The 15,401-nt window shown below is 41.1% G+C and overlaps 1 protein-coding gene across 12 annotated transcripts in view; it reads right to left on the bottom strand.

Moving 5' to 3' along the window:
• PCDH9 (protocadherin 9) overlaps nucleotides 1-15,401 on the bottom strand; it is an 892,742-nt gene that overhangs the window by 784,853 nt on the left and 92,488 nt on the right. The window contains exon 3 of one of the 12 annotated variants that reach the window (XM_073346244.2): nucleotides 834-929. The exons of the other annotated variants lie outside the window; for them this stretch is intronic. Within the exon in view, the coding sequence (XP_073202345.1) occupies nucleotides 834-929 (96 nt within the window). The remainder of the gene's footprint in view (nucleotides 1-833; nucleotides 930-15,401) is intronic. 12 annotated transcript variants of the gene reach the window in all.

A 15,401-nucleotide genomic window follows, 5' to 3' on the forward strand; every position in this document is an offset into this window, starting at 1 on the left:
TGTTTGGCAGCAGCAAGCACTGGGAGGTAGGCAGAGAAGTGGGGACACGGCGTGCTCAGGGGAGGAGACGGTGGAGGAGGTGAGGCAGGGTGGGGAGTTTGGCTGCTGGTGGGTGCAGAGCACCCACTAATTTTTCCCTGTGGGTGCTCCAGCCCCGGATCACCCATGATGTCAGTGCCTATGCCAACACTGAATCCCCCAGACCACCCTACCAAGCAATATCCTCCCCCACACCCAGACACCACCCCTCAATACTTGGATCCTGCCTTTCTGAGCCTACCTGCCCACACCTGGTGCACTTGGCATGGCGGGGCAGGCCTCTGGGTGTTTCTGGGGCAGGCCTAGTCCTTGTGCTGTGTCTGGGTGGGTGCAACCTCACCCCTGAGTCCGTGACCCGGGGGAAGCTGCACAGTGATCTCCCATCTCTGTGCAGTCAGTGGCCTGTGCTTCCCAATGCCATGCTGGAGCTTCCACATTTATTTGACAAATAAAATGTGCAGAATTTTGCAGAATTTTAAAAAATTGTGTGCAGAATTTTGGGGGTTTTTTGCGCAGAATTCCCCCAGGAGTAAGACTATATACCAACTGGATTACTCTTGTCCATATGCTTGTTGACACCCTCAAAAAATTCTAATAGATTGTTGAGGTATTATTTCCCTTTGCAAAAAATGTGTTGACCCTTGCCCAACATAGCATATTTACCTATGTGTCTGATAATTCTGTTCTTTACTACAACTGCCAGCATCACCTCTGGTGTCTCTTAAAATTAGTGTCACATTAGCTATTCACCAGTCATCTGGTACAGAAGCTGATTTAAGCAATAGGTTACATACCACAGTTAGTAGTTCTGCAATCCCATATTTGAGTTCCTTCAGTGATACAGCATGGCCAGAGGGCAGCAGGAGTGTACTAGAAGGGAGCCTTATTCGCTGTAGAGGGAAGAAAGTTTGCTGTAGACTAATTAAAGCACCTGAAGCCAATTAAAGCACCTGAAGACAATTAGACCACCTGAAGCCAGACACGATACCCCCTGCGCTCCCCCCCCCCCACGCCTGCTTCAATCAGACCAGGAGGAGTTGGAGCAGAGAGCAGTTTGGAAGAGTTGAAATAGAGGAGAGTTTGGAGAAGTGCTGTGGCTGGCTAGAAGACCAAGACCCTAGGTAAAGAGACACCCAGCTTGTGCAGAGAGAGGGGGAAGGAAGCCCCACAAGCTGAAGAGCAGGAGAGGGAAGTAGCCCATGGGAAGGAAGAATAGTTCAAGTGGTTTACCACTATCCCTAGGGCCTCTGGGCTGGGACCCGGAGTAGAGGCCGGGCCTGGATCCCTCCCTCTCCACTACCCTTCTCTGGGTTACTAGTGGGACATTGGATACCCTAGTTCAGGGGCAGGAAACTGCGTCCTGAACCCCCCACCCCACCCCAAAGAAGAGGAAGCACAGAACGCATCATAATTGTACCGGCAATTTTCCACACTTCAGAACTCCTGGATGAATACCATTTGGTCCTGGTGACTTATTACTGTTTAATTTATCAATTTGCTCCAAGACCTCCTCTACTTCACCTCAATCTGGGACAGTTCCTCAGATTTATCACCTAAAAAAAATCTGTTCGGCATATAAAAGTAGTCAAAAAAGAAACAGAACAGAATGAATAAAGGGATGAAAAATTCAGAGTACTAAAATGGTTAAAGAACAATAATGAAAAAAATGCCTGTATATACATACATATATAGATAGATTTGTGGAACCTTAAATACTCTGTTCAGTTCTGGTTACTTTGTCTCAAAAAAGAAGAATTTTTTTAAAAAATCCAGAGAGGCAATGAAAATAACTGGAAGCACAAGAATATTTCCATATGAAGAGAGATTTGAAAGAATAACAGCTATTTATTTTGGAGAGAAGACCAAGCAGTAATATTGTAAAGGTATATAAAGTAAGGAATGGCCACTCTCCCCTTTTTGTCTCTCTCTCTCTCCTTACCAGCACTTCCTTCTTTGATCTCCTCTCATTTATCATCACAGTGCCAATACAAGCAGCACCACTATTACTCTATTGAGGGATGATTCTGCTTCAGTGCTGCTTGGACAATTACCAAAGATGCAGGAAAATGTGGGATTCTCAAGATTCAACACTGCCCTTTTTAAAGCCCTGTAAAAAGTAGGAGAACAGTTCTCAACTCAGAAACATTCTGCACCTTTCTTACTGCTCTCCACCCTCTCTGGACAGGCTAACAGAAGCAGCTACGCTTGAGTGGTCCTTGAACTCAGGTGAGTACCATTGTGCCTGACCCCTGTGTGAAACCTGATCCTCCACTGAAAGCTCTTTTCATTGACTTCAGTTGGCACAGGATCAAGCCCTGAGTGAGAAAGGAGTATAGGTCAGAAACACAGGCTCCTTTTACACTCATCCATGCATTCCTCATCCTTGCAAAGGTAGACACAGCCCTTAGTTTCAGAAATCATTTATAATGGGCTTGGGAGCTTGGGCCTCCTTTCTTCCTCCCCTCAATGCCTATGTCTTCCTAGCTCCATGTAGTCCTTTCAAGTGTTCTTTTTGCTTCCTCTTCCTTTACCATCAGTTTTTCTCAGTTACCCATCTCATCCAAAAAGCCTTTGTCATCCCTACCTTGAAAAAACTTTCAAAGTCAATGGCCTTCCCATTCTCATTGCTCTTGATCTTCCTGCTGTGTCGGAAAATCGGTCACTGGCTCATCCTCCTCTCCTTTTGCTCACTGTGGCTCTGTTCTCTACGGATTTCCCTTTCATTGGATGGATCAAGTTTAAATGGAGCCCACATCAATCACAATTTCAGCTCTCCCAGACAGACACGTCCTCCAACCCCACTAGTATTTACTCTCCCTCCTACCCTTGAGCCCTTGACTTTACTCTCAAGGGAGGCAGAAACAGTCAGCAGCCAGCTGAATGCTGTGTTGCACCAACTACTCTAAATCTAACTTACTCAAGTTACAGCCAGGCCCCATCTGACTAGAAGATTCCTTTCCAAGTATCCAGGAACTTTGTATTAATCTACCCCTGTTCTCTAACCTCAGTGATCAGTTCCCCGTTGTATGCTTTAGGGGAGAGAAGAGTATTCGTCATCAATTTGTGTCCTTCTCTCTTGTCATAGTTGAACAGAGTTCCATCCTTGACCCATTCCATCTCTCCCTATATATGCTCTTTCTCACTGGGTACCCAGATACCTCTTTGTCTTTGAGGCTCAGGGTTTGTCTACACAGGAAAATTGCAGCCATTTATCTTAAGATTTGATTTTGAACCAATTTAATTCAAGAGTGGAAAGGCTGTGTGGAAACTTATTTTGGTTTAAATCATGTTTAGCTTGGTTTGACTTAAGCTTAAAGCAGTATAAATTTTTTGCACCAGTTTAACTAAATCAGATTAAATAATTTAAATTAAACTGGGGTAACTTCTGCATGTAGACAAAGCCTAATTCTCCATCCCTGACTTTTAGCCACCTGCCCAGTCTAGTTTCTCTAGCTACCCACCTCTCCATTATCTGTCCATTTGCATCCTGTTTCTTTGGACAGCTCATCATCACCACAATGCGAGTTTAGCATCTTCCAGCAAAATCCTGTCCACTGAACTCATTAATTCATTGCTGTTAACAACATTAATATTCTCCCCACAGGCTCACAATCTGGGGGTCATCTCTGGCCCCTCTTTCCTATTCTCCATTTCATCCAGGCTGTTTTAAAATCCTGTTGCCTGTTTATTTACACTGTCCAAAATGTGCCTTTCCTTCCTTCAGCCAGCACACCACTGTATGCTCTAGCTATTTCCTAGCTCAAATAAGGTAACTGCTTACTCTTCTCCAAAAGGCAAATGCAAAGGTCATCTTCTTTTTCCCACTGGCCATATCTCTCTTCTGCTTCTGAATTTTCTTTCACCAATGTCCAAACTTCTGCTAACCTGTAAGTGCTTTCCATAACTCTGCTCCCACCTACATCTCTGCCCTCCTCTCCTCCTGCACTCCACGATGCTCCCTACACTCTGCTCAAGCTTCTCTCCTGCATGCTCTGTCTCTCTCTCTCTCTATTAGCCACTCTCCATTTTGTAACTTTTTCCATGTTGCCCCTCACTCTTGTAATAACATAACAACTAATGTATCCGAGGAACCCCTTTCTTCCACTTTCTGAAAACTCTCTCTCTTCCACAAAGTATCACAGTTATGACAATCAATAATTTTCAGCCACTGGGTATATGTCCTGTACTTCACTGGTCTGTATTGCATCTGCTGCTGTCTTTTTAAATGGCAAGATCAGGAATTCGGTTCTTTGGAATATTTTATTTACCGTAAACATCTGACAACATCCCCATCAATATACAGTGCAAATAAATAACACTAATAATTAGCCCCCTAAATGTTGGGATTTCAGGGTGGGAAGATGTGAGAGGCACATTTCAGACCACTCTTCTCAAAGTACTGTGCTATTTTCATGTCTGTGTGATTTTATTTCATCAAGTTTCATTGAACGAGATAGTTAGATAACTGGATAGATATTTGAACAAAATACCTTGCTTAAAGGGAGTTAGTGAGGCCTGATGGATAGCACATTGGACTGGCGCTCAGTAAACTGAGGTTCTACTCTGCACTGGCCTGCGGGGTGACCTTAGGCAAGTCACATCTCTCTGTGTACCTCAGTTTCCCCATCTGTAAATTAGAGATGATAATGCTGAGCTCCGTTGTAAGGGATTTTGAGATCTACTGATGAAAAGTGCTATATAAGAGCAAGGTATTCTTTTAAACCACAAAGCCTGCATCTTTAAAACAACAAGCCACTTTACAGACTATTGCACATTTATTCCTGACCCCAGTGCTATATGTGAGTTCTATATATAAAGTGTGTGTGTGAGAATGAGAAATAGACAGACAGACAGACAGATGGACAGACAGACAGGATTTGCTTAGGAAGCTAGACACTCTTCAAATGTTTGGATTGAGTCCAAAATATATTACTGCTCTGGATGGAAAAAAAAAAAGGGAGTGAACATTTCTGGAGCAAGGCTCACTCAGACAGGAGACAAAGTATGTGATTTAGAAAATGGGGTTGTCTGGCCAGGAAATGATTATTACAGAATTCTTCAAAGAAAATAAAGGTTTCAGAACCAGGCTTGATATTATGGCCAATAAATTGAGGATTAGAAACATTCAAGTAGTTGGTCTTTCTTCTGATGAAAGTTGGTGGGGGGAGGGGAGCAGGGTGTCAGACAATGATTGCCTCCCTCACTTGAGATGCAAAGCCTTGCATCTTAACTGATTTTTTTTTCAGTCAAAGCCTAACTAATTACAAACAAAAATGGACAAACCTGGACCAGTACTACAGCAGTGCTATTCTTGAGTTATATTTTTCCTGAAAAGTCATTGATTAGAGAATCTGTTTTACACACAGTAATTTAAGAAAGATTTCAACACAAAATATCCCCTGCTTCTACCAGGCATCACACCAAATGACTACCCCAATTTCAGTAATGTAACACCACAGAGGGCATGAGTGTCACTGATGGAAAAATTCTGGCCACAGAATATGTCACAGATTGCACCTCCAATGCTCCTCCATGTGCTAGTGGCCTCTCACACCTGAAGGACAGACATTCCAATGGACAAATGACATTTCAAAAGAACACTGCCCATCTCCCATTGTCACAAACTATTTTTGCTAGGAATGGGTTTAAACTGTGTTCCCAATTTCTCCAAACACATATTGTTGTCTCTCAAAACTGGAATTAAGGATGCACGAACGTAGTTTAAATTTTGAGAATGCCCTGTAGCTTTCAACACGATTAGCAAACAGTGTTTATGCCCACTGAAATAAGGCACATTTTGTCAAACAATCCATAACCCGCTATGTAAGGAAAATTTTATATCCTTATTTTCCCTAATCTTTACTTTTAAAAATTAATCCAAAATGAATATAAAAAGGAACAAAAGTAACCAAGAGAGAGGGACAGAGGCATAAGGAGCATGTGGATTGTGCTAGATAGAACAGTTCTCTTCTATGCCAGTTTGCTGATTTCTTTTGATATTGTGATAATGCAGCAAAATGGCTGCTAGTTATATTTTCCTGATCAAGGGAGCATGCGGTTTGCCTTTAAAATATAATGAGAGTATGGTTTCTTCCATGCTCAGCTTTACCTTTGTTTGACCATTGTCAAGAGTCATGGTACCAATTTACATATATTAAAATCACTTGTTTTTCAAGCACCCTAAAACGATTGCATAAAAGTGTGAGGGATAGTAAAATGAAGGAACACAGTGGTTACTGAAGACCTATCACTGACTTAGAATATTTTGTATTACTGTAACCCTCTGTATTGTTACAGTAATGTCAAATATTTCTTGATAATTTGTGTGTTAATTTGTTACCACAATAGCTTGACATATCATTAAACTGCGGAAAAGAAAAAGAAGAAAGATGTGCCAGTATCCATTGAAGTTTAACTGAAACAGAGCAACATAGAAATGACCTTCCGGCAAATTAAACTAAAACACAGCAGCATAGAAGGCTAGATTCTATTAAATGCATTCAATAGATCAGATTCTCCCTTGAGTTATGTATGTGCAACCCCACTGAACTCAATGGGCTTGCACCAGCATAAACACACAAATACAAGTAACAGTGAGAGGATGTTGAGGAGACAGAAAACCTCCTCTTAGTAACATCTCCTATGCGAGGGGATGGTAATGCTCAAGAAGTAGGTTATTTGATAGGGTAGGGGGTGTTGCCAGAGCAAATGTACTGGTTGAGAATATCCCTCTAAAAGCCTGATCCATAAAGGTTAAGACACAGCACAGTCATTTTCAAAGCTGTTCTTCTTTCTCTAATTTGGCAGAAACTCAAAGAGTACATGGTGGTGATAATACTCTTTGTCCTTCTTCTGGTTGAAGCCTACTGGGATCAGGGTGGCAGGCTGATTTAGGGAGATAAATTACACTTCCATGTGAAAGCTTCAGTGGTCTTCTCATAGTTTGATATGCAAAAAGAGCCAACAAACCTTGTCCCACAAAATTTGATTTTGGAGGCTTCTGTAGTGGGGAAATGGGGAGGAGCTGTTATTGAATTAGGCCACAGCTAGATACTTTGTAGATGGTGGGGCTTCTCAGGAGTGAGGCTGGCATTGTTAGGTTTCTTCGGGTTTTTTTCGGGGGGGGGGCGGTTGAAGGGGGAATTTTATTACACATAAGGCAGCAGATGTATTAATATAGTACTTTCCCAGTGAAATGACATATCAACATACACTAGTAGAAACTATGTCACCTTTCTCAGAACAATCCCCTCCGTCACTCTGGGTGATTGTCAAGGTTCTGTCCCCACTCTGGACTCTAGGGTACAGATGACGGGACCTGCATGAAAAAACCCTCTAAGCTTATTTTTATCAACTTAGGTTAAAACTTCCCCAAGGTACAAACTATTTTACCTTTTGTCCCTGGACTTTATTGCTGCCACCACCAAGCCTCTAACAAATATAACCGGGAAAGAACCCGCTTGGAAACGTCTTTTCCCCAAAAATCCCCCCAAGCCCTACACCCCCTTTCCTGGGGAAGGCTTGATAAAAATCCTCACCGATTTGCATAGGTGAACACAGACCCAAACCCTTGGACCTTAAGAACAATGAAAAAGCAATCAGGTTCTTAAAAGAAGAATTTTAATTGAAGAAAAAGTAAAAGAATCACCTCTGTAAAATCAGGATCGTAAATATCTTACAGGGTAATCAGATTCAAAACACAGAGAATCCCTCTAGGCAAAACCTTAAGTTACAAAAAGACACAAAAACAGGAATATACATTCCATTCAGCACAACTTATTTTATCAGCCATTTAAACAAAACAGAATCTAACGCATATCTAACTAGATTGCTTATTAACCCTTCACAGGAGTTCTGACCTGCATTCCTGCTCTGGTCCCGGCAAAGGCAACACACAGACCAAGAGAACCTTTGTTTCTCCCCCCCCCCAGCTTTGAAAGTATTTTGTCTCCTCATTTGTTATTTTGGTCAGATGCCAGCAAGGTTATCTTTAGCTTCTTAACCCTTTACAGGTGAAAGGGTTTTTCCTCTGGCCAGGAGGGATTTAAAGGTGTTTACCCTTCCCTTTATATTTATGACAGTGACTGTGTAAGCTCTGCCAGCAGTGTTTTTTAGCGTTATTTTATGATGTTTGCCAATAGGTTAGCAACGCCATAGATTAAAAACAAACAAAAAGCCCAGAGAGAACTCAAAAAGGGTTTCTGGTTTCAAAGCTTACCTTGGACAGAAATCTGAGCTCTAGCTTTGTCTTACTTGCATTTTCTGCAGCCCTTCTTTGTCACAAGAACATGACTTTTAAAATACTTTGCCAAGCACAGGTTAGTAAACAGACCATGCAAGGAGCTTCTCATGCATATGGGAATGACCATGCATGTATTAGACTGCTGATCCCTAGGTCCAGCCTCCATCGCCATACTGTCTGAGAGAGCAACAGTCTGTGAATACAGATCCAGCATGTTGCTATTATAGGTATAAAACCTTCCAAGTAGGTGGGGGAATTCTAACTTGTTCAATAAAATGCACACTTATGGTAGGATTTTCTAAATAAAGGAGAACAGTACACACACACACACTTATTTGCATCTCCTGTAAACCTGCTGCCACCTAAACAGCCCTATTATTCAAAATGTACAATGAACATTTGTTTACTTTATTTAGGGTACATGGTGCCCTAAGTGTGCATGATGCTCTACAGTCTACACCAAGTGTAGAGAGAGACAGTCTCTACCCTGAGAACCCTAAAATCAACGTCCTTCATCCTCTGTCAGGTCTGCCAATTCCCTTCACCTCTTCACTACTTCAGTCCTATGCAGTTTTTATGATGCAGCAATATAGTGGCATGCTTTTTTTTTAAAGTACTATGGCTCCACCGGGACATAATAGATACAGTACAGGGGACAGATCTGCAGAAGCATTTTGCCACACCTACCTGGTACATGGCTAATGTGGTAGAATGGCACACATTTGATGTAATGGGCTAAAGTCAGCCCTGAAGTAATGGATGCTATTCCACTGATTTCAATGGAACTGAGCCAGAGTTACAGCACAATTCCATTTATTCTAGTATATGTGTGGCAGACATTTCTAGTTTATGGGAGTTCTTATGAGATATGCTACTTCTAGCAACTATGGAACTGACAGAAAAGAGTTAAATTACAAAAATTATCTGCAGAAAGTATGCCTACTTTCAGTGAGCTGCTGCACTGTATCAGATTAGCTGACAGAATTTGTCACTTACTCCATATAAGTAGTATGCGTGTACACTACTGGTGTGTGCATCATTTACTTGAATCCGGTTTGCTGCCTCTCTACTATTCGGCTAATAATGACAGTAGGGAAGTTGGTTAGCAGAGAAGGCAAGCTTCCTTAGCCACAAAAAAAACTGTAGGATGTCTCACCATTCATGACAGGTTTCAGAGTAGCAGCCGTGTTAGTCTGTATTTGCAAAAGAAAAGGAGTACTAGTGGCACCTTAGAGACTAACCAATTTATTTGAGTGTAAGCTTTCATGAGCTACAGCTCACTTCATCACCATTCATGGGTATTTAATCTCTAAAACACTAGAGGGCTGCACAAATACAGACATCTGCATATTCCTGTCCTGTTATGTAACGTGTCTTTCATACTCCTCACCATCTATGTAGATTTCAGAGCCTTTTACCTTTAAACATTTTTTGATTTTACTCTGCAATGGCAGAGGCAGAGTTACTGTGATCCTCTCCGCTTTGGTTATAGATACACAATGTAACAATAAGGATTCCTTTCTCCAGGAATGTGCTTGCAGTCCCTCAGAGAAATTAGTCCATCTACCCAAAATCAAACAATTTGAATTAAACAAACAGTGTGTGTCCTTTTTCTCTAACATTATCTTTATTGGATAATACTTTATTTATTTTTGACATTATTGGGCTCAATTCTAAACAAAGTGAACATACCTCTAATTTGAGTAGACCTCAAAGTGAACAGACCTCTAATTTGAGTAGACCTCAATTTCTCCTTCATTCAGGAGACTGATCAGACTGAACAATACTTCCTCCACCAATGTCAGCTCCCTGCTCCAAAAACAGATATTTGGTTATGACAAATTGCCTATTGCTTCTCTTTTGCTGGATAGAGGTTTTTCATTCATGATTCATAGATTCTAAGGCCAGAAGGGACCATTGTGATCATCTAGTCTGACCTCCTGTATAGCAGAGGTGACAGAACTTCTCCAAAATAATCCCTAAAGCATATAATTATACAAAAAATATCCAATCTTGATTTAAAAACCTGCAAGTGATGGATAATCCATCATGACTCTTGATAAATTGTTCCAATGGTTAATTACTCTCACAGTCAAAAATGCACGCCTTAACTCCAGTCTGGAAATTCCTTTAGATGAAGGAAAGGAATGGAGTAGTTCTTCCCTTCCCAATTATATCTCCTTACTCAAGGGAAAGCAATGATCAGGCCACCAGAGGCTGCCCACTTGTACCTATTTTGTGGTGTGAGGGGGGAGGATTAAACTGGGATCCTCACCTATCTTCTTGGGCACTGGTGAAGGAAGGAAGGATTGTAAAAAAAGCCTCCACTTCTTGTGTTCCCTAAGCTCAACATTTTATCATGAGGCTTGCAATATTCCTTGTAGCCCCAACCCCTGGAGTTATAGAAATACACGTGAATCTCAGCTTTCCTTAAAATAAGTAAATGAAGTTTCTAGCCCTCATAACTGCAGAGAAAAGCTTGAAACATTACCCAAGTGGACCCCAAATTCTCAAAAATCCAGAAGGCCAACACAAAATCTCATGTTTTTAAGTTAATCTCATGATTTTGGGAGCTCAACTTGTGATTTTAGATTGCTTGGGGCTGGCAATATTATGCTTTTCCTTCTTTCTTTGTTGTTTTTTTGGGGGCTTGACAAAATTTGGCAAAAAGGGCCATATTCTGTTGCCTGGGGAAGATGAACGTGCATGAAAGCAAAATCCCTCCCTTAGAGGGCCAACTTGAATAGTTAGACCCATGCAAAAATGGGTCTCTATGTGAACTGTCAAAGGATATTCTATATCGGGTGGATGTTTCAGAGAATGAAAGCACATGGGGCATATGGCTCAGAAGGGAAGCATGCATGGTGAAGGGGAGTATCTTATGGTAGATGAGCATATACAGGGAATGGATGTTTCCTGGAAAAAGCAGTTTCTCTTATGAGATGTATATGGGGGAAGGCATTCAAGATAGAGTTGTCACTATGGGAGAGAGAAGGCCGCCGGCAGCCTATCTCACCATGATCCTGCTATTACCAGAGAAAGGGAAAGGAAGTTACTAGCATGCTCCCCAGAATAACCCCTTGAGCACAGTCTAGCAGCTCATGACACTTTATGTACATTTAGTTTTTTACCCATCTTTGATTCTATGTAAATCAAAAGTGGCTTCTGTCAAGCCAGCTAAAACGTAGCACAATAGTCTCAAATATGATGTGCAGATTTTTCTTCTGACATTGTTTGTCATATTGTATGTGCATTAAATTTGCTCCATTAAAGTAATTCATTTCTTGTTCTGACTACTTTTCAGTCCTTGTCTGTGAGCAACTTTATAGACTCTCATGACTATTAACAAGGCTGAGTAGTTTAGAAACGGAGAGATGTAGGATGAGGCAATCAGAGCAAATCCCCCACATTGGAGTGTAACAAGAGGTTACAAAACACTTAACAATGTAACTCTGAAATCTCAGCCTCACTCCTCTTTCTTCAAATGAAAAGAAATAGAGTTATTTTAGAGATGTAATCATTTGAAATGGGAATGACATGAAAATATGTAAAGATCAGTAAGAACTACCCACGTTTTGCAAGCATATGCAATTTAAAAAAAAACATTTTAGACAATTGGCAATTTTGTTCTTTAAAGAGCATGAGATGTTCATCTGGTTACACAATCCAATTGAGAGGTAATGAGTTTAATAGGTTCAGGTTGCGCTGTAGCACTGGTATCTATTTTACAGCACCAACTTTAACTGTGGATATGAGGTCTTAGAAAAAAAGCTATTATGTTTTTCATTAACTGCAAAACTGTCCTCATCAGTCACAAATTATGACTATCTGGCACTAAAGCCATCTAGCAGGTTTCAGGTAAGAAGACTCTTCACATTTTATTTTTTGTTTCAGAAAATGACCCTGAAACATCCAGGCTTCTTTTAGGAGCTAGTATATTTCTTTCCCAAACTACATAGTTGTGGACTTCATTTGTTCCAAAACCAAACCTTTCCAACAAAGATGTTTACTATTAGGCACCTATCTCCACATGTAGGCACCTAACTCTAAGGCAGCTATTTTCAAAGGGGCTGAGCTTCTCAGTGAAGTTGATAGGGGTTGCTAGTGCTCAGCACTTCTGAAATTCAGGCCACAGTGACTAGGACTTCAAGAATAAAATAGTCACAATAATTCCATTTCTGTGGTTGGCCACCAATCATGTTCTAGCCAGACCACATTTCTACCCTTCACCATTTCCGCCCTCAGGAGGAAAATATGTCACTAAGTAACATGGTTAAAGGTGTGGAAACTCATTACACCCAAAGCCAGGTCTCCCGCCACTTTTATAAATGATGTATTTGTCATCTTGGGGTTAGGTGGCAGGAAACTGGTAACTCTTTATAATCAAGCAATGGAAGCCTGGAAATTCACCTGGCTGGGTGCCTGCTTAGCTGGTGAAGTGGGCTCACTTGGAGGAATACCTCAAGCGTACATAGATTGAACAAATCACTTTGCACTTTTATCAGCATGCCAAGAGGCTCTGACACCATCAGTTTCACAAAGTATCATTAAATAAAGCATTGTATTTTTAGGTTTCCACATGCACAGCTCATTCCTCTCTCTGCCCTGATAGAGCACGACAGCACAGTCCAGTAAACGCAAACTTGTGGTGGAGGGCAGGATATACAGGGTATAATCCCTATAGCTCTCCCTTCACAGAATTCCTACAGAATTTGATGCCTAGGGAGATGGTATGTTCCTGAAAAACTTGAATGTCCCTGTTTACAGGGCCTGCCCCCGCATTTTGTCTTGCTTGATATAAACACTTGCAGGCCCTAGGAGACCTCCAGGAGAGCCCACTCTCTCTCCTCTGAATGCATCCTCTGACTAGCTCTACCCTGCACACAGAGACAAACCTGCAAGGTGGCAAGAGGAATATGTTCTTACTCAGCTCAGGAGGGAATAGGCAACCTTTTTCTCTTCCCCTCCCCAGTCACCAAACATCTCCTGTGCCTACCTCCCTGACGACCACCAAAACCACTCTACATTCTGACCCCAACAGGTCTCCCACCTTTCACTTTGAAAATCTAGCCCCTCTATCAATGTAATGTTATGTACAGGAGTCTGAGCCCTCAGAGCTGGGCTGCATAATCCATTACACACCTGGCCCCTATATTGGTTGAGAGAGTGGAATGGCTAACAGCATTACTCATAGTATATCCAGCACAGGCAGTCGTAATAAATGCATTAATTCTATTTGTTTATTTACAGTTTTACAGAATTACATACTTAAAAAAAACAGACAAAAAACAAATGTGCCAAATTTGGATAATACCGCTTTGGTGTAAAGTAACTTCATTGTAAATCACAGAGAGGTTCATTTTCTGGTTTGAAATAGAAGGGGATGCAGAGGTAAACTACAGATAATACCATTCTCCGTGTTTTGCTGCAGTGAGATCATTCACATGGAACTTTCAGGCATTTTCCCCTCAATTTTGTAGAAGTTTAGCTTTTCAAAAGACAGGAAATGAATAAAATATCCTTACGGTGTTATTGATATTTAAATAAATGGCAATTGTAAAGGGAAAGTATTTTTACCTTTACTTTAAAACCTTTGTTCTCCTTTCTGAACAGCAGTTGTCTGTGACAAGAAATGACAGCCCACTTCCATTTCCATTAGTGATTCCAGACGCTAGGTCACACAGCAGTAGTAGCCGCAAGCTGAGAGAGTGAGAGGATTGCTCATTCTGTTTGTGGGCTGTGGATGCTACACAACAGGAGAAGGGCTATTATTGGCCTCTACCCCCTCCTGCTCTCTAATTTGGGAGCTAACTGGTGTAAATCAGCATAGCTCCACTGATCTCAATGGAGCTATGCTGGTTCACTTCAGCTGAGGATCTAACCCATAGTGTACAAAAAATATACTTTCTCTATAGAAAATACCTATATTTTTTTCAAGCAGCTCTCATACTTGATCATAGTCAATGGGAGGTGGGGGTACACAACACCTATGAAAATCAGATGCTCATATATTTAAACAATTTCTGGAGGGGAATACATTATTTTATTTTCCATGGGGTCTCCTTGTCCATCTCTCTAAACTGCCCCAGATTTGTAGACATTTTGGACTTTGGAATAGCCTCCCTCTTAAAATGTACTTTCAATCCGCTCTGCTTAAAAATGCCCCCATCATATCATTGTGTGAAATATTATGCCACTCTGCTTTCCATTACAATGGACCATCAACACAAACCTAGCTGGAAGTTTAATAAACTACTCCAATCTTCGGACCAGTTTGGGGCTGTTAGATACATAACAAAGTGTCCTCACAATGAATCAAGTAATTCCCTGGCATTCAGCTACTGTACATCTAGGAAAACCTATTGTGAATGACAAAGGCTGTCTAAGAATATTCTGCATGCTTACTATTTCCCTCCTGAGGCAACAAGCATTGTCTGAAAGGAAAGCGCCGTGTCTTGATTATCCCTTGAGAACAATAATTACTATAATAGAGAAATATGCCATACATTTTATTCTAAAGTAATTGAAAAAGTCTGACAGGCTAAAGCTTTCTGTATGTCCACTGCTCTGGGATTAGATCCTCTGAAAGTTAATGTATACGGGCAATGGGCCAAATTCAGCTTCAGATTTACAGGATTTAATTCCATTGACTTCAGTGCAGCTATACCTGCTTATAATGTGTCTGAATTTGGCCCAATGCCTTCAGCTACAACCAAAATGAATACTGAAAAACAAGCATCGAACATGTTAGTTCTGAATAATGACCATAGTCCTTGGCATACAAGCAACAGCTTTCCCTAAAAATAAGAGAAACCTATCTACTGCCCAATCTTTAATAGAGACACCCAAGTCTATAAATACCATGCTGAATCCAGTCTAGGATATGATTAACTAAAACACACAGGCAGGGTTAATCAGCCAAATGAAAGAAACTAAACGATACCTGAAATTTTACAGCATGTTCATAATGAAGAGTGTTTGGAGAGTAGGAGAACAACACAGGCCACACAGATTGGGGAAACGTAGCATCACTTTGCAAATATAATGATGACACCGCTAAGAACAAAACAGTCATGGATACAAAGCTCATTTTAACTCGAAGGGTAAATGGGTAAATGAT

The sequence above is a fragment of the Lepidochelys kempii genome, chromosome 1 (genome assembly GCF_965140285.1).
Source record: "Lepidochelys kempii isolate rLepKem1 chromosome 1, rLepKem1.hap1, whole genome shotgun sequence".
NCBI lineage: Eukaryota > Metazoa > Chordata > Testudines > Cheloniidae > Lepidochelys > Lepidochelys kempii.